The sequence below is a fragment of the Acanthopagrus latus genome, chromosome 18 (assembly GCF_904848185.1).
Source record: "Acanthopagrus latus isolate v.2019 chromosome 18, fAcaLat1.1, whole genome shotgun sequence".
In the NCBI taxonomy this organism is placed as follows: domain Eukaryota; kingdom Metazoa; phylum Chordata; class Actinopteri; order Spariformes; family Sparidae; genus Acanthopagrus; species Acanthopagrus latus.
In genome coordinates, this window is record NC_051056.1 from 26,779,774 (window position 1) to 26,804,494 (window position 24,721).

Genomic DNA, 24,721 nt, shown 5'->3' on the forward strand with positions numbered 1-24,721 from the left:
CAGCAAAACTCCAATAACAGTAGTATTATATAAAACAACGCTATAAGCTGATGTGTGTGTTTGGATTTATACGATTTGTTGCTTTATATTCTTTTCATACCTCCCTTATTTAAACCTTTTCTGCATTGTGTTTCACAATGACCCTGACGAAGGCCACAGTCTGCAACATGTTGGTCTAACAATAAAGTTGTTCTATATTCTCAGAGTATAGCGGTGGTTTGTTTGGTTTTTTCTCACGTCTTTAGACCTTGTTCCGCTCTCAATGCCCCTCGGAAGTTGCTGAAGTTGTGCCAGAAACCTCCTCTCTGCTCCCAGACCGGCTGCGAGTGACGGGCTTATAATGCTATTATGGAATGTTGTTGCAGCAGGAGGCGAAGCCAGGACGAGAAACACAAAAGGCTCCGACTTGCTGACTATCTGATATGTAATGCTAAACAGTGCTAATCAGCAGGGGGTCAGAGCAGGATAAGTACTCAGTCCAGTTGTTTGTGGACACAGCTGTTTATCTCCCTCTCTCTCTCTCTCACACAGATTCCTGCAAAGGACATTCAGTATAAAGTCCCTCCTGCTGTGCAGTCCTGCAAGTATTATACATAAATGAAAGAATTTATTGTAAATAAATGAATTCCACCTATTTTCCTACCTCGTTAAGGAATTTATATGGTTTGCGGACAGCTGACCAGTTTGAGCGCAGTCCTCGTAATCGACTGATTGCAGCACGCTGTGGAACAGGTGTGTGTGTGTGTGTGTGTGTGTGTGTGTGTGCCTCGAGCCACACAAGGCTGAACACAACTCTCCACACATGCAGTCGTATTCCCACATGTGAGCAGACTTTGGAAGAACAACTTGTAGAAATTGGCATTTTGTGTGATTTGGCGCGCCTCCCCACAGTTTCTGATTAGAACACCATGTTACAAATACAAATCCAAGATCTGTAACAATTTGTCATCTTGAGGTTAACATGTGTGTAACGCTGTGATCCGACCCTGTCGCTGAAGTTAGTACAGAAACAAGCGATAGGGAGGCAGAGCGGCTGAGACAGAGACACCATTCACCCTGTTACAAGACACTGCACCATCGAAATGATCATTTTAAGGTCAAAAAGTGACATAATGTTGCTTTAATATGTAAAATATTTAAGACAGATGGACATCAGCATATATAAAAAATATTTTAATTGAAAAAACAACTCAAACATTTACAAAAGAAGAAAAATATTGCAACATCATAATCTCACGTGTACAAAGGCAATCTTGACAATGCATCGATGCAACAGAAAGATATTGCACTCTTCATGATTGTTCAGCATGTACTTGACTATAAGGCAGAAGTTTTACGATCCCCAGCTCTGTGAGAACACAACATTTGAAGACACGTCCTGATGTTGATCAGTTTTAACACCCCTGCACTTCGATCACAACAGTATAACATCATTTGTCCAACACTGCAATTACTTTGCTGTTAAAAAAAAAAACAAACAACATAAAAACAGCAGTCTAAAAAGCGAGGATTTAAAAACTCCAGCATTTGGATTTAGAAGAAAACATTAGCTCTTTTCATAACACAGTACTTGCATGCGGTCTAATATGCTCACATGGCTAACTCCATTATATGACCTGAAGTGTTTACTGCTCTAGGCACATATCTGCAATAATTTACTGAGATAACTGCATTAAAACACTGAACTAGACGCATTATACATAAAAAAACAAAACTTTTTTTTTTTTGCATGTTTCAGACAGTACTTACTAGGAATGATTAATAGATGATTTGTTTATAGATATACTATATTGAATAATCAACAGTAATCCTTCACAGTAAATTCCTGCGCTGTGAGGTCGTAGTTAACGGAAATAAAATGACTAAAACTAATTAGAGTGTCACTGATTAGCTGGCCTCCCGAGGAAAAACGAAGCACCGCATGTCCTTTAATGTGTCCACATGAAATATAAAGTGCTGTTGTCAGAGTCGTTGCTCTGTTTCACTGAAAGTTAATTATTTGGCCTCCGGGAAATAACTCTTGTGACACGGTGGCAAAGAGCAGGAGGCTGTTACGTCTGTCTTTGTGAGATTTGATGTGCCCTTCAGAAATGTGGTCCCTTCGGTCTTTGGTTTGGAAATAAACAGACATTGTTGCACATAGCGGCCATCACAGGAGCCCTCTGTATTTCTTAACACGTGACTTTCACACTGCGGCAGGATTGAATTAACTGTGTTCTTTGTGCAATGCAGGTATTCCGCTGAAGATCAGGGCCCGGCGTCTTTTATCTGCTTTGGTTTTCTGAGGCTTCTATCATGGCTCTGAATCTCGAGTTTTCATCTGCCAGCAAGGCGGCGGGACTGTCAAACTCCAGAATCTATGAGAATGAAAGAGATGAAACAGTGATCAGTGCCAGCATATAAAATCAGACGGTCCCGCTTGCTCACTCCATGAACTTGTGTGGAAGGAGCAAAAATCAAGGCATATTATTTTCTCTAAGATTATTGCAACCTGAGTTATTTCCCGAGGGCAGCGTATGAAAAGAATTTGAATGTCTGGAAAGAATTTTTAAAAAATACTGTCCTGAGGCAGCCTTGTTATGCTTCTGTGTGAGCCACAAATTAAGGTAACTAACGCTAACTGATTGCTAAAAGCTACGTTACTCTCAGAATTTTCACCATAGCTGCATTAACATGGAGCCTAATATTCTGATTATAATCACTTTTAAAAGCAGAATAAAGAATAAAAATCCATCATATAAACACGTCAGGCACAATACACAGGCTTATACCGAACAAAATCAAAGCGCAGAGGGGTAATTTACAGCTCGTCATAAACTGACCCACATAAAAATGTTCCCATGGAAACGATTTAACCCTCTGCCTGAGTTTCCTTATTTACTCAAGTTGATGATGCTCGGGACGTCAGTATTTGACACCCAGAGACTCGACAATCTGTCTGGAACAGCTCGGCCCAATCCTACTGATTCTACCTTTAAGTTTTTACTTTAATACCCTCAAGACGTTTCAGAGCATTTACTTTCTTACATTTACTTGAGTAAGGAAGTTAAATCAATACTTCTGCTTTTGACAGAGTGCTTTTTCTAGCATCTGTACTTCTACATGAGTACAGAATGTACTACATGTCACCTCTGGTAGAAGCCCAGGGAGCACGGTGGCACGGTCCCAGTGGCAGTTAGTGATAATAATTTCACACCATGAATCTTGTCGATCCTGATCAATCACATAACTCTGCACGCTGATGAATCCTTTGTGAGGCAAACTCAACTTATTAACAGGGTCAAGGGGTCACGCTGAGACTGGTAATCATTCGCGTGCGTCTAATGTTCACTACTTGCATCAAATGTCAGCTCGAGCACATGACCGGCCGAGTAAAGCGTGCGCTGCTTTATCCAATCCGTCATCTCAAAGGGACCAATTCACACAGTTCATCAGGGGGGTATCAACTTGGGAATGAGTTTCAATTGAGGCGCCGCATTGTGCAATCGCGCAATCACTCATGTTGCCTTTCTACACACCTGGCCGTTGTCCAGGACCATGACCCTGCTGCAGCTCATCACGGTGTTCAGACGATGGGCGATGATGAGGGTGGTGCAGCTGCCAAACGCGCTGCGAATGGTCTCCTGAATGAGAAGATCTGTCTCAGTGTCGATGGCGGCTGTTGCTTCGTCCAATATCAAAACCTTAAAAAAAAAATAGAAGAATAGAAAAAAAAACAAAAATGCATTGACTTTTCATTGTCTTTACTCTGTCACAATCCACCTGTATTTCACAATTTAAGATACATTTTCTCGCCTTTTTTCCCCTTTTAGTTATCACAACCTGTTTCTGGCACTGTGCAGCTTGTGAGTCTATAATACTGCAGAGACATTTAAAGAACGGTGACATCCACTGCATCTGCCACATCAATCAGAAAGGGGTAAATTATTCTGCATTATTTTCTTAAAACCAAATGGGGAACTAAAAGTATCTAGGGAAAAAAATGCTGCTGCGATTTACTTATAGTTTTGTTATTTTCATTCTTTAAATTCTTTACAAAACAGAACAAAGTCTCTAAAACTCACATTTTTCAGACTCCTTCTCTGGTTTTGAAAGTTTTTGAGGTCTCAAGGTTGGCAAGTATGGTGTGACTGTTTTATATAACATAGTTGTGTTCTTTATTCTTTTTTGTACCTGCACCAAGGACATTTCAGATTGTCAGGTGAGTTTGTCTTTATGAATGTCACACTTAAACATATTTTTACAGAATATCTTATTTTTCTTTTCTTCAATTCTTTCACCGAGGACATTTCAGAATGTATTTCGTCAGGCTGTTGTGTACACATGACATTTTATCTTAATCTTCTCCTATTTGATTATTATATTTCTATGTCATTAACACTACCATTACCATTTATATCATTATTCTTATTACTACATTATGATTTGATTCTAAGGTCTCACTGATTTACTGATTAAATAAAGTATAATATATGATGAAGTCAACAAATCAGGAGATGTAAAGTTATAGAACGTCATTAACATAAAATTACAACAAACAGCTCATGCCTAATTACTGCTTCTGAGATCCACTAGGTGGCAGTGTTATCCCATACAGGGACACATGCACACTGACCACTCTGATATGGAGAGCTTCTGTTCTTAGATTATAAAACTGAGGAGAACCTCTCTCTTGAGCTGCTATCATCACCACGCCACACAATGTTTCTCGTGTAAATGTGATGGAGCAGTGTTATACAAACAGCACCTTGCTGTTGCGCAGCAGGGCCCGGGCCACGCAGAGCAGCTGTCGTTCTCCCACTGAGAAGTTCTCTCCGTTCTCCGTCACCTCCGAGTGGAGCGAATGAGGCAGCTGGCTGACCTGCAGGAGGTCATACAGAGGTGCGAGGACACGTATGAGAGCTTTATTCTATTCAATAATGCATCATTCGACCTAATCTGACAGTGTTTATGTGACTTGTGACTTACCATCTCTTTAATATGAGTCTTCTCGAGAGATTCCCATATCTGGGAATCAGAGTATTGATCCCAGGGGTCCAAATTGCTCCTATTGGAAAAAGAAGACATAATTGTGATTGAATTCCCATTAAGACACGAGGTACAGTTCACTGCTGACCAACGTCAATTCTCATCTGGGCCCGAGGTCATCCACATCCATAAACCAACTGACTGCTCGTCTGTATGAACACAATGCTGATGTTTTTGTTTTTGAATACGTCTTGCCTGTCAAATCTAGTGTTTATGTGCTTTTAGTTTTTTACTGACGATCATCATTTTTCTTCCTGTCATGATTTCCCTCCGGTGTGGCTTCACATTCACACTAATAGACACAGCCAAGATCGCTGCCGGATGTGACATTTTGCTGGGGGCTGTGCCAAACACGCACGTTCCCAAAGCCTGGAGAACAAGATGTGTGAGCCAGGGCGTCTCTATAGCACCACAATGCTCCATTTATATTGGTACTTTGTGACATACTTACTGTCAGCAAAAAGCTCAGCTCCTGTGATTTTCACTTACAATTTTGTTAATAGTTTTGATAAATTATACAGCTCTAGTTTTTCTTTTTAAAGTGTTCATTGTGGCTTTAACCAGAGAGTTTGACTGAAGGCACCTCAGCAGGGAGTAGCAGACAAAACAAGAAGGAAGTATAAAGACTTGTGACAGACGCCCAGTGTGACCACACTGTTGCACCATTAGACACCATGGGATTTTACATTAGAGGAGCTAGAACATTTTTTTGTAGCGCCTGACTCTCCCGTATTCATGTGTTTTTTCCTACCTTATTGTAGCGGTCAGCATCGGGCGCCATCCATCATCTAATTCAGAAGAACCTGAGGTTTCATACTGGCTCATTTAAAGTCCCAAATTTACAATTGCTCGGTCTCAGAACAGTGGATTTTGTTTTTCTGTTAACGTTGACAGAACCTTGGGAAGTGATTTATTTAATATCTTTTTAAATGTACTTGGATGTTTTCAGACTTCCATATGTACTTTTGTCTACATCTGACCTTTCCTAAACAAATTACAGCCATTTGTTATTATACTATCCAAGGTGTTTTTCAGTTATCAAATCATTACAGAGGACATTGAAGCAAAAGTGAGTGATCTACTGAACATCAACAACAAAAGTAGCTTGCCTACAACCATTGCACGTAGGCCCAGAGGAGGAAACTACATGGGTTCATAATCAAATTCACAACAGAGCCCCTGAATGCCCAATCAAGAAAGAGCTTCTGAGAAGTTGAGAAACTCTGCTTTACTTGAGCTTTTAAAACATACAGTTAGGATGAATGACTCAAAAGTTATCAAACATTGAAAAAAAAAAGCTATTATCAGCCACTACCTGCTGTCGAGGTCTTTGAAAGTTAAGAGCGCATTAACCGTCGAGAGGTTGTTGTTCTCATTCATTCCCTGCGCTCTGCTTTTTTAAACTCTGCAAAGCTGCACCACTGCATACGTTACAAAGCTCGTTAACGCAAGCAATTATCACTCGGATTACCTGACTGTCCCGATGAAGAGCACCGGCTCCTGAGGAATGATGGCTAGCTTGCTCCGCAGGTCATCCAGACCAATCTGGGCGATATTGATTCCGTCAATGGTAATAGAGCCTCCGGTCAGCTCCACCAGTCTGAACAGAGCTACACCCAGAGAGGACTTCCCTGCAACAGAAAAGATTCTGTATAAAAACTGTGCGTACAAAAGGAGATTTTAAAAAAGGAGCTGAAAAAGCTGCCGGCTGGGGAACACAAAGGGGTCAGCTGTACCTGATCCGGTGCGACCCACGATGCCGATGGTCTCTTCAGGCAGGATGGTGAAGGACAGACTCTTAAGCACAAGTGGCAGATTGTCACGATAACTCATCTCTACATCCTGGAAGGTGATCTCTCCCCGCTGAGGCCAGGAGGGGGCAGGAGCGGCTGCCTCAGGACTTTGTCGGGGCGCTTCACTCTCTAGATTCTGAGATAAAGAAAGGGGATGGTATCTGGTATTACTCTCTAAATCTCCGTGGAGGTGCAAGCCCCTCTAACTGATTTGTAATGATTTTCACTGCATGAGCCATTCTTTGCCTTGAGACTGAACAGTAAAGTTGCCATTCGTATCTCTGCAGTTTGATGGCTGTTGTGTGAAACAAGCCCTGTCATGTGCTCTGGAGTGTGTAAAGACCTCACACTGGGTTTCTATCTCCTCCCTGCTGCGCTGCTTATCACACATATACAATCACACGCACATGACGGAAGCACACACGTCTGGACACACCAACTGCCCCAAATTCATGCTGGTCTGCATTAGATGGCGTGATTCCAGACAGTCACCGAGTCCATGTGATGATGTGCAGCGTGTGTCACATAATCCACCTCCCTCACCCCGCCAATCAATGTTCCTACCTTTATATAATGATTGATCCTCTCCACTGATGTAAACCGAGCTTCAGTCTCTGTGAGCAGCCGCACCGTGAACTGAAACAAGCCGGTCAGCTGGAGGTGAGGGAGAAGCAGAGAGAGTTGAAAGGTTAGGGTTTAACACCGTGAAAGACTCGGTATCTAGAACTTCAACAAATGAGCACTGAAAAAATAAAAAAAACATTTAAAGCCCAATAAACGGAATGTTGTTGCTGTCTCCTCCTAAAAGGAAACGGCAGCAGACACGAAGAAGAGACACAAAATCAGCAAAATAAATGAATATTGGGACTCATACAACTGTACGGAAAACAACATTAGCCACCATTACTTACATCATACCAAGTGAGGCTTGGTAAACAACAGTGTATTATATTGCTTATGAAGTCAACTGTTCATGTGTGAGAGCTAGAACGGGTTATTTCTTCTATTTACATGGTCTTGATTCAAGTTTCATTTATTGAGGCAACAGTTTAAGTAAGTGCAAACAAGCTGTACTTTCTTTTTAACCTCATAGACTACAAAGGTGTTAAACAACTGACATCACTCATTGGTTGGTGGACTTCTGTTTTGAACATTCAGCTTTGGCATTACAGTCTTGGCCATCTTGTTAAGGCCAGAAGTGACCATATTTGGAGGAGAGGGTGTGACTGTGGAGGATACTGATTGGATCTGATCGAGACAAGCCTTGGTACGGACTTGTCAATCACAATGTAGCCACGCATATCCTTTTTACGTTTGATGGGACGACAATGTACAAAATGAACAGCATGTTGTACTGAGTTGCCCCCCTGCTGGCTATTATAAAATTATCCAAGTTTAAGACACTGCCGCACCAGACCGGAAAGCTCCGTCCGTATCTTATACAGTCAGTGGCGACTACATGTGTTTACATACCTGCACTGCGTACGATATGGCCAGGCCTGCATAGGCTGGAGGTATCTGATTGTGCATGAAGACAATGAGAAGTGCTACAGCTGTGATCAGAGCGATGCTGATGAGGTCCAGGCGGACTGCCAGCCAACGCATAGCGCAACTGAAGAGGTAGTTTGAGGCCTGGTTGGTGTCCAGCAATTCCTGATATCTGAGAAAAGAGAGATAAACTGAGGAGGGAACTGAAAACATACAACAAGAGATACGACGGATTAAAATGTAATGATCTCCATCTTCTGACAGACACCATTATACTCACCTCTGGAGGAAGTCGCGCCCTCTTCCGTAGGCGTGGATTGTGGAGAGTCCCTGAAGACTGCTGGTGATGTGAGAGGTGAATGGTGATTGGCTGATGTTCTCCAGGCGCTTCAGCTCGCGAATCAGAACCCTGGAAACAGGAAGAAAATAATCTCACGCACTCATCCTCCTAATGCGGGAACTGAATTTTTAGTTTAAATATAAATTATATCAATTGCATTTCTACCGCTAAAACCATTATTCTTGTACCGCCGGTGGGACATGAGCTCCCTACAGAGATACGTGGAGGCTAATCTAAAATCATACAGTTAATAATATAAAAATACTGCAGAACTTAAACTGCAATGTAAAATAAGTTCTGTCTTTCCTGTCATATTCACAAAGCAATCTAATTTGTTTTTACACTGATTGAATGTTAAACAGTCTTTAAATATTATTTACAGGCAAAGATAAACTAAGTCTAGATGTGCACCACAACTAAAGTTTATTTTCATTTGCAACCCCAAGTGGTTGTGAAAATCCAAATTAGGTAAGATTGCAGCACTGCAGAGCGGAAAAGCCTCCACTCAGGTTTGCCTAATTTGAATGAAAATGGCAAAGGAACTGTGTGCAAATTGGCCTCGGCATGTGAGGAGCAAATCTTTCAAATAAATTACATCAAATTGGAAAACACCATGGAGAACATTTTACGCTCACAATGAGACACAGCGAGTATATATAAAAAAAAAAAAAAAAAAGGAGATAGAGTTTCGAAATCCTGTGTGAGATGTGTGGCACAAACCTTCGTGAAGGTTTTAAGATCTGAAGCATGCGTGTCACATTTTAGTCAAATTGATATTGCTGCCATCAGCCACTTATTTACTTTGCATCTTTCACTGATCTTGAAAGGACCACAGACATTACGGCTGAATATGGCAACCTCACAGAGGAATGAAAGAATGGGAAATGCATCAGCTCTAATGATGCTCTTGTGTGTCACATGCAGGGAATGACGGCACGGCGGACAGAGCGGATGTGGTCCGCGACACACCACTGCTTTCCCACTATGTCATCCAATATCATGAGCACTTCCGGCATACGATAGGCAGCCAGAGAGACGCAAGACTCGCTGTCCACGTTGCAGTGTGAGTGAGGGTGGTTTATTGACAAAGGAGAGGTGTCGTTCTACTTTTAGACACCAAGACAGAATGGATGGTGTATGTGAATTTCAAGTCTCCCATGAATCATTTGGTTTTTCTCATAACAGTGCAGAAGAGAGCGGGAAAGAACATGACACTTCCTCACTTCAAGCCCCTGATCCAGACAAACATGTTTATGCCCTGGGCAGTTTCATTTCAGAATTCAATAAAGGCTGCTTTAGAAGTGGGTGATTTCAATGGGAGATCCAGTTAGATGTACCGTCTATACATATCCTCGGATGTCGTGACTTTATAAGATACAGTATTTCATTCTTTTGTAAGCGTTGCCAGGGGTGATCGCTACCTTTTGGTGAAAGTCCTCCTCTTCCTCTTGTGTGCTTAAATACTCGATCAAAGTTCAACATTAATTCCACTTGATCTGCCAACAAATCAAGTGTCTCTTTAAAGATAGATGAAGATATGTTGTAATTAAATCGATCCCTCAAGAGACAGAAACTGTTATAAGATCTGATTAAAGAAATCAAGAAATCCAGCTTATGTGGGGACGAGATATCAAACGATTCATACCCGCAGAAGGGGAGGGGAAGTTGTGTGTGATTTGTAAGCAGGGACACAGCTCAGCTTTGAACCTAAAGCAAACCAGCATCATGAAATATTCCCCCCAAACTCTTAGCTCTACTTGAGAAAAATGAATTCAAATCCAACTGATCGCACTTCCTTCTATATTTGTCATCGCTACAAATAACGTGTACTGTATGTCATCCGGAACTTCTTGTATTTTGTTTTTGTACTTTCTGACTTTACGACAGCACAACAATAACGCCGAGAGTCGTGCTCCTTTTGATCTCTCAGATAGGGGAAATAACAAGACGCTGTGGTTATTTCCCATGATGCCAGCGCGCCGCTGTTCACCTCGGTGGATTCACCTTTATTGCACAATCGCTGCGAAATCATAAATAATGACTAATGCAGAGTCATTGGATCATCCACGGCGCTCTGGCAACATTTACAGCAGAACTGTTAAAAATTTGATCACTGGCTGATAACACTCCACATACATGCACATGAGATGATCAAAAGTACTCTCCTGTTTTATTTTACTGATTATAATGGCGCCCAGCTCAGACAAAACACTGACAACGAAACCATTTAAGAACACAGCAGGGAACTGGAGCTTTGTTTTTATCACTAATTCACGATCATTATGGGCTGCATTTCCAAGTTGCTTGTTGTATAAGCATAAAGTAGCCTGTGCTCTTCTTTTATAATACAAATCATAATAATACATGAAAGATTACCTTGACTTTTGTGAATGAGACTTGTTTGGTTTAACCTTTAATCAAATGTCTCATCGTGAGAAATGGCCGTCCGCAGTTCTACAATCAGAGAGGGTAATAAAAACAAGAATGGAGGATAATCACCGCTCTGCAGCGCCACAGAGATTATTAGCCTGTTTTAGGTCAGTGTTTGTTGGCAGCTGAGATCAGAATCCCGCTGCCCCGAATCAATCAGCAGACAGAGGAAGTCAGGGACTGGTGACTGGTGAGGTAACTCTGGCCGAATAACAACCACCTCTGACTGCCAACCTGAAAATATGATGTAAATCGCTCAGTGTCGGCCGGCACGTTAGTCCTATTAACTTAATGAGTCGGTGTGTTTCTGTCAGCTTCTTTGGACTTTTTAATCTGTCCCCTCACTATTAAATATCTATCAATGCAAATCTAAGTTACAGCTTAAAGATTTGCATTATCCTAAACATTTATGGTGCTTTTCATTTAGTTAGTTCGTTTTAACTTCCAACCAGAACTAAACCAGAGAAATTATAGAGAGACAGACCACTTGACACATTTTGCATTGAAAAGTCCCTAACGACAGAGAGGGCGGTTGTATAACATGCATCCAATTCCACCAAAAGCCGAAATATGAAAGATGTCAGTCAATCGTGCACAGCTACGATTCACGACAGTTTCAACCGCTTTGGTGCTGCTGCAGATGGACTTCTAATGAGCATGGAGGAGGAAGAGATCACGGTAATGCGCGGGATTAACAAGCCAGGTGAGGTTATTCAGAGATTAGATATTTAAGCCATATTTGTTCAACAGCTCAGGTGGGATTAGTTGGCGGCAGGGCTGTTTAATTAGTCAAACTCTGCACATGCGCAGTACAAGTATTACGTTTTTAAACCTCATTTTGGGTCAACAAATGTCAACAAACTTCACTACATGCACGTTCCGTGATGTCATCAGCAGTGGTGGTTGTTTAATACTGATGATGATAATAACAGCTCCCATGATCGCGTGTATTTGTGTCTTTTTTTTTTTTTTGTTTTGATTGAGAAAAAAACCCCATCATGGCAGAAATTACATACTTTGTGCTTAAAGGAACTTGAGTACTTGTTTGTTATTAATCAGTCTGTTAACAGTCTGTATGAATATCAGGCTCACTGCCAAATAGCAATGATAACAAGAGAAGTGATGAGAATCTAACCTGGAGACACGGTTGACGCAGAAGAGGAAGGCTCCCAGGGGCAGGATGGATATCAGGAACCAGGGGAAGACGATGCCCACCATCACCAAGCAAAACAGCACCAGGGTGAGGTTCTGTAGCAGCATTTCAGCTTGCATGGTGAGACGTACGTCAACTTTGGAGAGGAAAAATATTATGTATCAGACACACTGCGTGAGTTTGGATCTGTCTCCGCATGTGAACTATATTTTTGTGCCCCCCTAAGTGGTTCTTAGCTTTTATACCCTCAAAAGAGAAAATGAGACACAGTGGAGTCTACAGAATATTATGCTTAGAAACAAAATCAACCAACCAAAAAAGCCCCGGCAACCCACAAATCAACATGTCAAACAGAGACACCAGTGAAGTGGATAACAGAAAGCCACTCCCTCAGGCCAAAAAACCCACACTGTGTCTCGGCACTACACCTTGTCAACTGTGGTGACTTCACTGACTGAGAGCTCTCTTAAGGGAAAGGTTCCCAGTCAAGACAAATCAAGCCTCACCCTCATCCATGTCTCTGGAGAAGCGGGTCAGGATACGACCCAGGGGTGTTGTATCAAAAAAGCGCATGGGGCTGAGGAGGAGCCGGCGGAACAGCTTGTCGTGCAGCACGGAGGCAGCCTTCACCGTGCACTGTCAACACAAACAACAACAGCCGTGTCTGAACAGGAGACCTGACACATGTAAACAAACCACTTTAAGAAGCATACGGAAAGAATCATGGCTCGGATAAACAGACAGTCTGTCGATGTGCTCGAACGTTGTGAAGCACACAATGGATAAATGCGGTGGGAGTCAAGAAGCAAATGCTACCTCACCATATGCTAAGCATGTGCACAGTGATGGGTTCTTATTTTTTTTTTTCTCCCCCTTGCACAAGGCAAGCTGTCAAATCTTCATTTATAATGAGTTTCTGGGAGGCTGACATAAAGGTCATGACCTAATGAGCAAGAGACATTTCACCAATTGGACAGAAATTACATGTGGCAGCAGAGAACAAATTAATTCTATTAATGGAATATTCAACAGTCCCAGAGATCTCATCACAGCTAGGGGTAAAAAAAGATTAGCCGGCTTTGAAAAATTAGCAATTTCAAGTGGCACACATTATCGTGGGGACCTAACCTCTGCAATGCAGTGTCAGGATGGGTTAGCTTGAAAAAGAGGATGCGCACCCGAAGGGGCACTGACATGCACGCTCACACATCCTTCCTTTTCTCTCTCTGCCGCTTTGTCTCTCTGGCAGTCGCAAACACGCACACACACACACGCACACACACACACACACACACACACTCAGTCTTTGTAAAGCTGTGACATGGCGGTGGAGGGATAAATGGATTTGGCCCGCGGGCATTTTCAATTACGGCACCGAAACCATGAGAGCATGAAAAAATTGACAATAAAGACAATTAGGCAGGATCACTACTTAACTGCCCACCACTTAATTATCAGCATCTAATACTTTTTTCAGAGGCTCGACTTGGACTTGGAAGTCACCTCACATGTTTCACGTATGTGGATTGTCATATCCAGAGGGTCGCCCATGGATCACTGCTCACTTCTGTTTTTACAGTTTTCTTTTACCTATACTTCTGTAAAATCAAAATCTTTAAACCTTCTGGTAGGTTTTTGCTCATTATCTTGTGTGGCCTGTCTTCTTCCAGGTCACCAGAGTGGAGAGGACATCATGTAGCTCGGGCACCACTTTGCCTCGTCCTCTTGAACCCACACATATCTTATATAATCTACTCTGCGGTTTTGCTATTCTGTTCTTTACACAACACATCTATTGCACGTCTGTCTATCCTACAATCCTAGGAGAGCGATTTCTCCACTGTAGCTCTTCATAAGGTTTCTTTTATTTCTCCCCTAGCTAGAAGGTTTTTTTTTTCAGGGGAGTTTTGTCCTGACTTGCATTGATGGTCTAAGGACAGATTGATTAAAAGTCCCATGAAGGCAATGCTATTGTGATTTGGGGCTTTATGAATTAAACTGACTTAACTTAACTAGCTTTACCCAGTATGTGAACAAAAACTGAGATTGGCATCGTGGTGCTGACTACCCTGTCATTCAAACTCCTTGTGACGCTGCGTTTTCAATAATTATGAAAACAAAAGTAATCCATTGCCATATTCTTTGAATAGGTTACATACCTTGGCCTATAATATCATTATTATATGGGTACTAATAACTAATCTCTTTATAAAGACTAATTACTGCAGGTAAGACTGCAGTATTTTTGGAGGGGGGAGGCAGGGGTGTGACTCGACGTAAGACTCGACTTGAATCACATGTCTGCTCATCAGTGAGGAACAAAGCATGTGACAGAAACAACAGAGTTTCCTAGATGTGTCAGGTCTGTTCCTGCAACCTAGATTATGTTTTCTTTGTTTCACTTTTTGTTGCTCTTCTTCCCGTTTTATTTTTTGTTTGTTTGTCTGCATTCAAGCCTTTGTTCCTGGTGCTCAGTTCTTAGATCCTCGCTTGTGTTTTTTGACCTTGCCTTTTGCCGAGCCCTTTTTTGGATGGCTGCCTGTTTGACTGCCTTTCTGTGTACTGAGCAATTTTCTTGAAGTAAAGGCTTTCAACTGTCTCCTGAGTCTTGCACATGAGTGCCGCATTCCTGTGTTTAGTTCTGATAATCTTATCTCTTTATAAAGACCGGATACTGCAGTATCTGTGGAGGGGGGGAGGCGGGGGTGTGACTTGACACAGGACTTGCCTCGCCTTAACTAAGGACTCAACTTAACTTGACACACTGTGGACATTTTATGGACAAAGCATACGAGAGAAAGACGGGAGTTTCCGGGGTGGGGGAAGCTTACCTTCACAAACACAAGCCCTCTCATAGTCTTCAGCAGTAAAGCAGCTCCCATGGATACGACGTAAATAGTTGAATAATACCGAATGTGAGGGTTCAGTCTCATGCTGTTGCCCGCTGTCGTCTCATTGACCAAGATTAATGATGTGTTCTGAGTGCAGATGGAGCAACAAATTACAAAGAGTGAGGAAAAAAACATTGATTCTATCCCCATGTTTGAATTTTGCATCTAATGAAATAGAGGGAAGCACACAAAAAAGTACATGAAAATGAGTCACTTCATTGATATTTACTATATGGAACACATTTCTCAATAGCTGCCGCCGCCTGCTTTGTGGCACATCTGTTTCTTCACTGCTCGTGCCCTGTTTTTTAATTAAGTTTCCACCAGTGCTGTTACTTTTTTAATCATGCACGTTCAGATTAATTCTCAGTCGGCTCCCACTGCTCACTACAGACAAGTAGTTATATTTCTTTTGGGATATACGTTCTATATAAGTGCTGTCTATTACAGTAGAGCAGCGTCGTCTCCAAACTCACCCCGCTGCCCTGAGTGATCCAGTAGCTCAGCCACCAGTTGCTGAAGGCTATGCTGCCTGTGGTGGAGATGAAGAGGAAGGCGTTGATGAGGAAGACTATTGGACCTCCTGCTGCTTTGACGTAGGCACCATACACAGACCAGGCGACTGCACCAGAGCCCTTCTCCTCAGCTTTCATCAGTTGTTCTACATAAAGAAAGGCATCAAGAATGAAGATACAGATGAACCACTGTCAAGGAAAACAAGCATTTCAGCTTTCGTTCTCCATGTGGTGCATGATAAGTGGCAGGGACTCTCACCTCCTTTCTTGTTTTCCACCTTTGGTCTGACCTTGGCAACATCAACAGTGCTGTCAGCCTTTTCAGTGTCTGTCCTCTGCTGTTTGTTTTTTAAATTCTCTTTCACCAGATTCTGGGAGACACAAAAGTAGGAGGATGGAAATTGAGATTAGAAACATGGCAACACTACAGACCACTGCAGCTACGACAATACGCTGCAGGTCATTTAGATTCAGATACTATTGACAGGGTTTTTAGCAGCTCGCTAGTAAATCAATGCACACATAAATAATGAAAATCCATGTATGCAACTATTGGTCCTGCCTCTTTATGCTCATGAATTATTCAGCTTGTAATGTTTAATGCTGTTGAGCAGCGGGGGGCAGAGATGCCTTATTCAAAAGAGCTTGCCTGGTGCCTCCTGCACCCTCTTACCTCCTGTTGCATGCTGTTGAACAGGGTGGCGTAGTCACGCTCTTTAGCCAGTAGCTGCTCATGAGTGCCGCACTCTGAAATCTGCCCATCCTTCATCAGAATAACATGGTCACACTCAGACAGGTACTAAAAAAGAAAAAAAAAAAGAAAACAATGTCAAAATCAGGGATTAAATTTGGAGCTTTAAACTTAAAGATCCCATACTGTATAATGTGCATCCTCAGGCCTGTGATAACTGACCAATCAGAGCAGACTGGGATTTCTGTGATGAATAGATGTGCTGCAGCAATGGACAGTACTGGATAAATAATGTGTTTTTTTTATTTTTTATTTTTTTACCAGATAAAGTAAATATACAGTCTACAGTCTAAATGGGCTTCTGTTGTTTGTTTTTGTTATTGAAAATTCTTATAGGATATATATTGTGTAAAAGAAGCATATTGGAAAAGTCAAGATGAATGGTTAAACTGCATTTGCTTTTGTAACTTCAGTACTATTTCTTTGTATTTGTTGAAATGTTTTCAACTATCCTCTGTATTACAAATTGAAATAATGGGTTTTTTGAACATTGCAGCATGTAATAATTTTCTGGTAGACACCTAGTAGGCATAAACCTTAACAAATTAGCATAATACAAGACCTTTTTCCTTCCAGGTCTTTAAAGAAACAAACAGTTGAGAGGGACAAAAATGCATGGAATATTTTCACAATGCTGAAACTACTAAAATATACATAAACAAAATGACACATTCTGAAGGAACTGGTGTTATCAGGGTTTCACAGTCAGCTCCTCACCTGCAGCTGGTGGGTGACAAAGAGCACAGTCTTTCCTTTGCCAAAACCCCTGATAGCTTTACGGAAGACATAGGAACCCACACAAGCGTCCACAGCGCTGAGAGGGTCATCCAGGAGAAGTATGGGCCGTTCACTGTAGAGGGCACGAGCCAGGCTCACTCTCTGACGCTGCCCTCCACTCAGGTTGGCACCCCTCTCTCCAATCTAAGAAGTAAAAAAAAAAAAAAGCTCTGTTAAACTCTCTTCTAGTTGTGGAGAGATAGGAATATCTCCACTAAAACTGCACCATGCGTAAAGAAAGACTTATTAAACATTCTTATTACTGAGGAGCACATTTCTACTGTACCTCAGTCATGTCTCCATAAGGGAGCTCTGCAAGATCTGGGAGGAGACAGCAGGCTTCTAGGATGGCATTATATCTGATGAGGGTATGATGAGAAAATATGTTAATTAGAGGTCAAGTTGATTGCTTTTGTTTGCCATCATTATACAGTAGTTGAGCTTACTTGTCAGGGTCGTACTGGTTCCCAAACAAGATGTTCTCCTTTAGAGAGTCGTTGAGGATCCAGGCTTGTTGTGACACATATGCAAATCCACCACTTGCAGCTACATTTCCCTCTAACAGGGTCATCTGTGTGAGGAGGAGAAGGGTTGAAAGATGAGAAAACACTTGAAATGTTGCTTTTTTTATCCTTCACGGCACTGTGTGTGAATAAAATGTTCCGAAAGTCTAAAGCTATTCTTGTTGCTGCTATTCATGTCCGTGCTGTCTGAAGAGGAATCTCGAGTTGAACAACCAGTTGAATCTCACCTGTCCAAGTAAAGCAGACAGAAGAGAGCTTTTTCCACTGCCGACACCTCCACAGATTCCAACCAATGAACCCTGGAGAGGGAAAAAAATACAGTGGCATTGTCGGAATAAATAATTAAGCTGAAAAACGTTTGTCCTTCTCCCTACATTGGACAGATTTCTGTGTATGTGTTTGTTACCTTCTTAACGCGCAGGTCAATGCGGTGCAGGGTCTTGTGCAGCGGAGGTCGCATACTTTGCGTCGAGGAGATGGTGCTTTGTGGACTCTCCAGCTCCATATTCGTGAGGAGGCTTTGTGCATTGGGAGCTTCCTTGCTCACTTTGCTGTCCTCTGTGGAAATGTACAGGCTGAGCTTCTCCCTGCGGAAGACGCGTTTCATCCCTCCTTGCTTCTTGGGAGGCGGGTTAGGCTTCGTAGCCGGAGAGCGCGCCTTTTCCCACGCCAGTGTGGCATCCTGAAATTCTACCGCATTGCCAGGATCCTCCATTTTGACCAAAACAGCTTCTCTGTCATCCATCATAAAGAGCCTCTGTGGAGAGAGACAGTGGGTTACTTTATGCAACTATTAACTTTGATCACACATTGTAGAGAAATTGTTTAGGTTCATGACTAAAACATGTATGGAAAAAGATCTTTCCTCACATTACAGCAGCAGAGTGTTTAAACTAGGTATGTCCCTAACTTCCTTCCCTGATGTTTAAGTTGATGCTTTAAAATGCCTATCATGCTTTATAATTTTAATTTTTTTTTTTCTAATTTAAATCTCCACCAAAAGAAGCTCGTCTCTCCCAGAGAAACACTGTTAGTGCAGAAGTTAACTGATATTGTTAACGTGTAAGTACACACCGATGCTAACTTTAAAAAAAGAAACATCTGACAAGGAAGAAATGACATTTTTATTGCAAATTATGTCAATATGAAAGTCAGATGCATGCATTAATAAAATAATGATTATATATCCAACTGTATCTCTGTATCTGTAATGGTGACCATATCTAGCCATTTTTAATGGAATAGATGACAAATGTTCTGACTTGAGTTTGAGCTGTGTCATAAGATACAGGCAGCTGTGCCAATATATCACTCAGTCTATTGCTTAAGGTACAGTCTGACCTGTCCTTGAGTATGTCTTTGTCAATCCTGCGTTAGAGGGAAACACACGATGCCTCAGGCCTTTTGGTGTGTCCTTGGCAGAAGCGCTTGCTTACTTAACCCTAGCTGGCTCAGTGAAACCATCTCTCACTAACATACGACTTTTACCACATGTACAGTATGTTGAAAATATCAGTATGCGGTGTGACCAGCTGGTGCACTTTCTGATCGACAATCTCATGTCTACTTTACCCTGTTGACCCTCATGAGGTGTGATGTGATATATAATAAGTTACTGAATGCTTGACATCCATACCAGCCAACTCTGCGTCTCGGGTGGTTGACAGACTTGTTTTTATCTCTCACCTGAAATCTTTGGACGGCGACTGCACCCTCCGACAGTGACCTCACAGCTGATGGTGTGACTTTGAGGGCAAAGGTCATGGAGTTGAAAACGGCAACCACGGTGAAAGCCTGAGACGGGATGTGTTGAGAGCGAGACAGTTATTGGCTACACGTGACTTTAAAATTGATCGAGACTTGATACTTGTAGAAGCATAAGTATCACATTTAAATTGTTTCAAAAACAGTTTCCTTGTTGTACGTCGAAATACCTGGGCCGCAGTGAGGTCATAGCCCAAAGCCATATGAAGGGTGAAAGTGCACACGCTTGCTATCACCAGGACAATGGGACCCACACCCACTGTGAGACTCTGGATGACCCCAGCTCTCTCCAGTATCCCTCTCTCTTTCGATCGCACCTCTGTTGAGCAGACAAGAGACACACAGAGAGAGAGAGAGAGAGAGAGAGAGAGAGAGAGAGAGATGATAAAAAGGCAAAGACGGGGTTGAAAGAGAGAGAAAATAAAGTACGGGTTGAGTGACTACCAAAGGGTTCTCCAGTGAACATTCAGTCAACAACACCATAAGAGTCCCTAACCAACACAGAGCAACTGCACAGAAATAGATACAAGAGGGAGGACAAGGGCCCCACATCCATATATGGCATGAAAGGGACTTCAAAACCTGCTGAACCTTGATAACTGTCCAAGTGTAAAGCCCAAATCCTGCCCCCCTTCCTTCCTCAATGTTTGTATCTCCCAAATGCACATGCTAGCTGCTTTGTTCCCCCAGTTCATTGGGTGCAAACCCTGGAACAAAAAGCTTGTGCATCTTTAATTCAGCCCCAGCAGCACTGTGAGAAATAAAAGAACTCCCTCCTCCTGGTACATGATATTCTCCATGGGATTCGCTCTGGATATTATGTGTGTTTCTGCGTGGATTACAAAAGCAAAAGTCACACGCTGCGGGCAAAAACACTGTGATCATCTATTCAACAACAATAGTAATTGAAGGGAATGGCATTGTAACCCTTCAGACTCATTGGCTATTAAGTCGAATGCCGATTAATTATGATTATGATAGGTAATCAAGGGACAGCAATAAAAACGAGCCCCACCTGGCTAATTTGGAGCATGATTAAAGGGGGGGGAATGATCCTTATCCACAACCTACAGCAAGGTCCTCATGAGAAAAGGCCATCGCTAATTCATGGATAAGTAGAGCAGCCTTGACAGTCACTCAAGGTATCATAAGGCCCCAAACACATTGCCAATTAACCTTGAAGCCAAGGGATTCAAAGTGGCCTTGATTATAGAGGAGGGCACAGGGAACCACATAAATGGCGCAGGCTAATGAAAATGGATTTAGGGGCAAGGTTATCTTGCCAGTTCACTAAGAGGATAAGTCTAATTCCAGGCGATAAACTGACCAATTAGACACTCATTTGCAACACGGTGACAGTTATTCAAATGAGGTGACCCTTTATTCTGAGTGAGGAATAAAAAGTTTAAATTAAAAAAAAAAGGCGACCAAGTTTGCATCTCAAGAAAACTGATAACAAACATGACATGAGCGGTTTATCATGATGCCACTCACTGTCAATATTTTGTTCAAAGGCATCTTCCCAACAATACATCTTGATGAACTTTATGCAGCCCAAGATCTCGTTCATCAGCCTCACGCGCTGGTCAGTCACGGCCACACACTTTTTGCGGAAGTACGCCGTCAGTCTCGATGCGAGCATCTGCAGAGACAGGAACAAAGGAAGTGATGACAGGAGAAATAAGTGGCAGGGGAGGAAATGAAAGCAGACACAATCACATTAGCTGTGCTGCAGGGCTGTCCGGGGGACTGGAGTGATAAATGCCTCTCACATCAATACAAGGGTCTCTGGCTGTCAGGCTCCAGCTTAGACTGAGTATAATTTGAAAATAACAGCTCCGAAGTTGACAGGAGATTGATAGCCGAAGAGTTATGATGCTTTTAAAAGTGCCTTCAACTGCCTGAATTAACGAAAAGATTCCAAAGTGATGAGTGCTCATGTTGTCTGCTAAACTGATTTCAAAGTTATAGCTCAGAAAATAACGAGTCAACAATAAAACAATGGTCCGTAACTTTTGCTGGGACTTTTAGAAGTTGCTGTTATTGAATTGCTTGTCATTGGAGCAATGAGTGTTATCATTACGTGCTGTCTATTTTATAAAAGTCTGCAATAAAACTGTCTATCTTTATGTGTCTGTTGTGATCATTATCTATTTTTTGTGTTCCAGTAATAAATGCATACAGTATTTTGTCAAATTCTTTATAAAAGCAGTGTTGCACTAATGTCAAAACTTCTGAACGAGATTCTTATCCTCCTGTCTCACTCTTACAGATGTTCTAGCTGAAGCCTTACCATGGTAGGGTAGAAGAGGATGAAAACAGCTGACCCAATCAGAGCTGTGGGGCCCAGGAAGTATGCAGAGTAGGACAGACCCAGCAGTCCCACGAGGGGCCCCCCGGCCAGCAGGCAGCCCACTGACACCGCTTCATACAGCCGCTGGCCGTCACTGGAGCAGATGTTGATCAGCTTAGACAGAGAGATGGTGATTTACATTAACAATGACATGAAAAAAAGTACAATAAACGAAACCTTTTCAAACAAGACACACTGAAACCTCGCCACTAAGTCAGTTTTACAAATATAGTTGTCATTATTCCCACATTACTTGTTGGACAATGATTCCTCTTAAGCTGTGTAATGACTAATCTTAGACAGCCTCCCCTCCCTCAGGCTATGGGATTTGTGGAGATCCAAGCAGGAATGGTGTAAGAGCAGGAATGAAATCCATCTCAATCTTCTGTATGTGATACCCCGCAGCGAGGGATGATTTAGTTAATTTAGAGATGAGTCCCCTCAGGGGTTTTATCACCTACCTCGCCTGGGCCGATGTCTTTAGTGCTGCGTAGGCGGAGGATCTTGTTGAAGGCAAAAGTAAGAGCTGCCCCACGGAGGCGTGCTGCAGTACGGTAGTTGACGGCCCACATGAGCGTCAAAGACCAGGAGCGCATCAGCTCCATGAGGAAGATCCCGGCTGCCAGAGACAGGCCGTACGGCACATAGATCTGTGAGCTCTGGGAATACTCCAGCAGAGCTCGAACCAGGAGAGCCTGGGAACAAAAAGGGAGAAAGTGAGCAGAGAGGAAAAGAAGGATGGAGGAAACAGAGCAGAAAAAGTAAGAGAAAAGAGCAGAAAGAAACAGGAACATAGAGGAGATAAAGTGGGACAGGAGAAGGAGGAGGAGAAAAATAATGAAATGAAAGAGAAGCTATGGTTTAGGAGATGCTGTAGTCAAGTCAGTTTTATTTATATAGCTAACAATAACATATCACAATGTCTCAGGGGGTTTTTGTTGCAGGGAAATAAAATACATTGATAGATAGAGATGAGCAGGGCGGAGACATTATGAAAAGGTGAAAAAATAGGATGCGCAGAAGAAGATGAAACATTCTGAATATTTAATATCAATAGGTTAGATGGTTGGGTTTCTCAGACAAGGCCGTCAGTTTAAAAGCATGATGGAGATGACGTGACGACCACGACGTGACAAGACAAATATCTAAAATAAGTCTGGAAATGATAATCTACAAAGACAATACACACAGCACGCCTTTGTTAAAGTGTACTGAACGAATCAGTCAAGAATGTGCAACACATGCGTCATTGTGTAAGAACTAAATCCACTTAATGCTATTAGTTTCGGATAGTAGTGTACACATAACATCACATAACACACATAACAGTGAAACAAGCAGCTTGGCGCACGAGGAACAATGGGACCTGCTCAGTGATATCTCCAAACCTAATTGCCTTTTAGTTTAAGGTGATTATTTGAAATTTCTGATAAGCAATGTTTTTGGAGAGAAATCCATGTGGCGGATACAATAAAAGCATATTTGTGGTCCAAAGTATAACTGGGTACAACTATCACTATCTAAGGCTTTGTAATCTCCCAGTATGGTTTCATTTCAATTTACCAGACCAGCGTGAAACGGGATAAAGCGATTTTCACCCAGACTTGGGACTCCAAGCCAGCGACCATGCTGAAAGGCATATTAGCCGAATCGGCAGATTATAAAAAGGGAGAGGAGGATTTGGACTGTACTCACGGGCCCAACAAAGCCTGCCACCATTGTGATGAGGAGGGAGAAGATGGCCACCAGCATGCGGGTCTGGCAGAACCTCCAGAAGACTTTTGACAGGGACGCGCCCTCTCGCCCTCGTCTTTTCAGCTCATCGTGCCACAAAGATTCAAGCCTGGAACAAGAAACCGGGGGCAAAATGATGACAAGCTCTATGAATTCACATCTCAAACAAACTTTATCATATTCTTAGTGAACTTAATTTACTGAATCAACAATTAGTCAAAAATAGTACAGTCCAGTAGTACCAACCAAAATGGCGCACAGTGGAGCATATACCACCGCCGAGGCTCAACATTCCCCTTTTTGAACTCACTCATAGACACGAGCCACATAAATACACCTCATCTTTTAATCAACACCCATGCATTATTCCCTGTGAAGCTGATGGAAATGTAGATATTGGCCTTTCGAGCAAAGAAATTGAGAAAAAAAGTATTCTGGGTGAAGACCCATCCTTCATCCTGGTAGGTTTTATGTGATAAAGCAGCCAAACCAACTAATCAAAAAACAAACAAACAAACACAGGTATAAACATAACCTCCTTAGCAGTGATGATTAACCTCATGTAAAAGTTGGCATTTTCATAAGTAAAAAAAAACAACTTCTTAATTCTTAAATTTAGCTGATTAAAATCAGTCGAGTAGCAATTCAAATTAATCAGACTGGCTGAAAGCACGATATAAACGGCCAGTCAGTTGAAAATCATAACAGAAAAGTGAAGGCTGAAAATAATGTAAAGGTGACCTACAATATATGATTGTGAATGATGTATCACATAATTAGACTGAGAAGGGTATGACCAAACATGTTAAAGACGTGCTAATGTACTTTCATTGCAGTAAAATGCCCCTTGAACGGTGTAGAAATATCTTGTTGGCCAATGCATCACTGCTAATGACGCCATAAAGCAGCAGCAGAGCAGCTGCAGAAAGTAATTTACGCCCTAATGACTTTATTAAAAACGTATCAGAGATAGACAGAACATTAAACCAACTACACTCTCACACAGACTGATAATTACTACTTGAAATCAAATGGTATTCAAATCGAAGAAATACCAATGAATTGCAGGCCAATAAATGCACAGAACAGAGAAATGGAAATGAGATTTCTCTGTGAGTAATATATCATGTGTCACTAGATCAAGCAAAGAACAGTGAACAATGTACTGACAAAGTACTGG

At 42.0% G+C, this 24,721-nt stretch overlaps 1 protein-coding gene across 11 annotated transcripts in view; it reads right to left on the reverse strand.

The window, feature by feature from the left end:
- Positions 1-1,158: 1,158 nt before the first annotated feature.
- wu:fb13g09 (multidrug resistance-associated protein 5) overlaps positions 1,159-24,721 on the reverse strand; it is a 37,224-nt gene continuing 13,661 nt past the window's right edge. For all 11 annotated transcript variants that reach the window (XM_037078216.1, XM_037078214.1, XM_037078213.1 and 8 more), the window contains 26 exons: positions 23,503-23,650; positions 22,269-22,502; positions 21,748-21,921; positions 20,949-21,096; positions 19,625-19,773; positions 19,377-19,484; positions 18,097-18,447; positions 17,918-17,989; positions 17,613-17,737; positions 17,453-17,525; positions 17,107-17,310; positions 16,312-16,437; positions 15,898-16,009; positions 15,600-15,784; positions 15,064-15,210; positions 12,739-12,868; positions 12,215-12,368; positions 8,590-8,718; positions 8,295-8,481; positions 7,386-7,475; positions 6,765-6,957; positions 6,500-6,659; positions 4,969-5,047; positions 4,748-4,861; positions 3,519-3,683; positions 1,159-2,357 (listed from right to left, as the gene is read on the reverse strand). In XM_037078216.1, the coding sequence (XP_036934111.1) occupies positions 2,265-2,357; positions 3,519-3,683; positions 4,748-4,861; positions 4,969-5,047; positions 6,500-6,659; positions 6,765-6,957; positions 7,386-7,475; positions 8,295-8,481; positions 8,590-8,718; positions 12,215-12,368; positions 12,739-12,868; positions 15,064-15,210; positions 15,600-15,784; positions 15,898-16,009; positions 16,312-16,437; positions 17,107-17,310; positions 17,453-17,525; positions 17,613-17,737; positions 17,918-17,989; positions 18,097-18,447; positions 19,377-19,484; positions 19,625-19,773; positions 20,949-21,096; positions 21,748-21,921; positions 22,269-22,502; positions 23,503-23,650 (3,850 nt within the window). In that variant the 3' untranslated portion in view covers positions 1,159-2,264. The remainder of the gene's footprint in view (positions 2,358-3,518; positions 3,684-4,747; positions 4,862-4,968; positions 5,048-6,499; positions 6,660-6,764; positions 6,958-7,385; positions 7,476-8,294; positions 8,482-8,589; positions 8,719-12,214; positions 12,369-12,738; positions 12,869-15,063; positions 15,211-15,599; positions 15,785-15,897; positions 16,010-16,311; positions 16,438-17,106; positions 17,311-17,452; positions 17,526-17,612; positions 17,738-17,917; positions 17,990-18,096; positions 18,448-19,376; positions 19,485-19,624; positions 19,774-20,948; positions 21,097-21,747; positions 21,922-22,268; positions 22,503-23,502; positions 23,651-24,721) is intronic.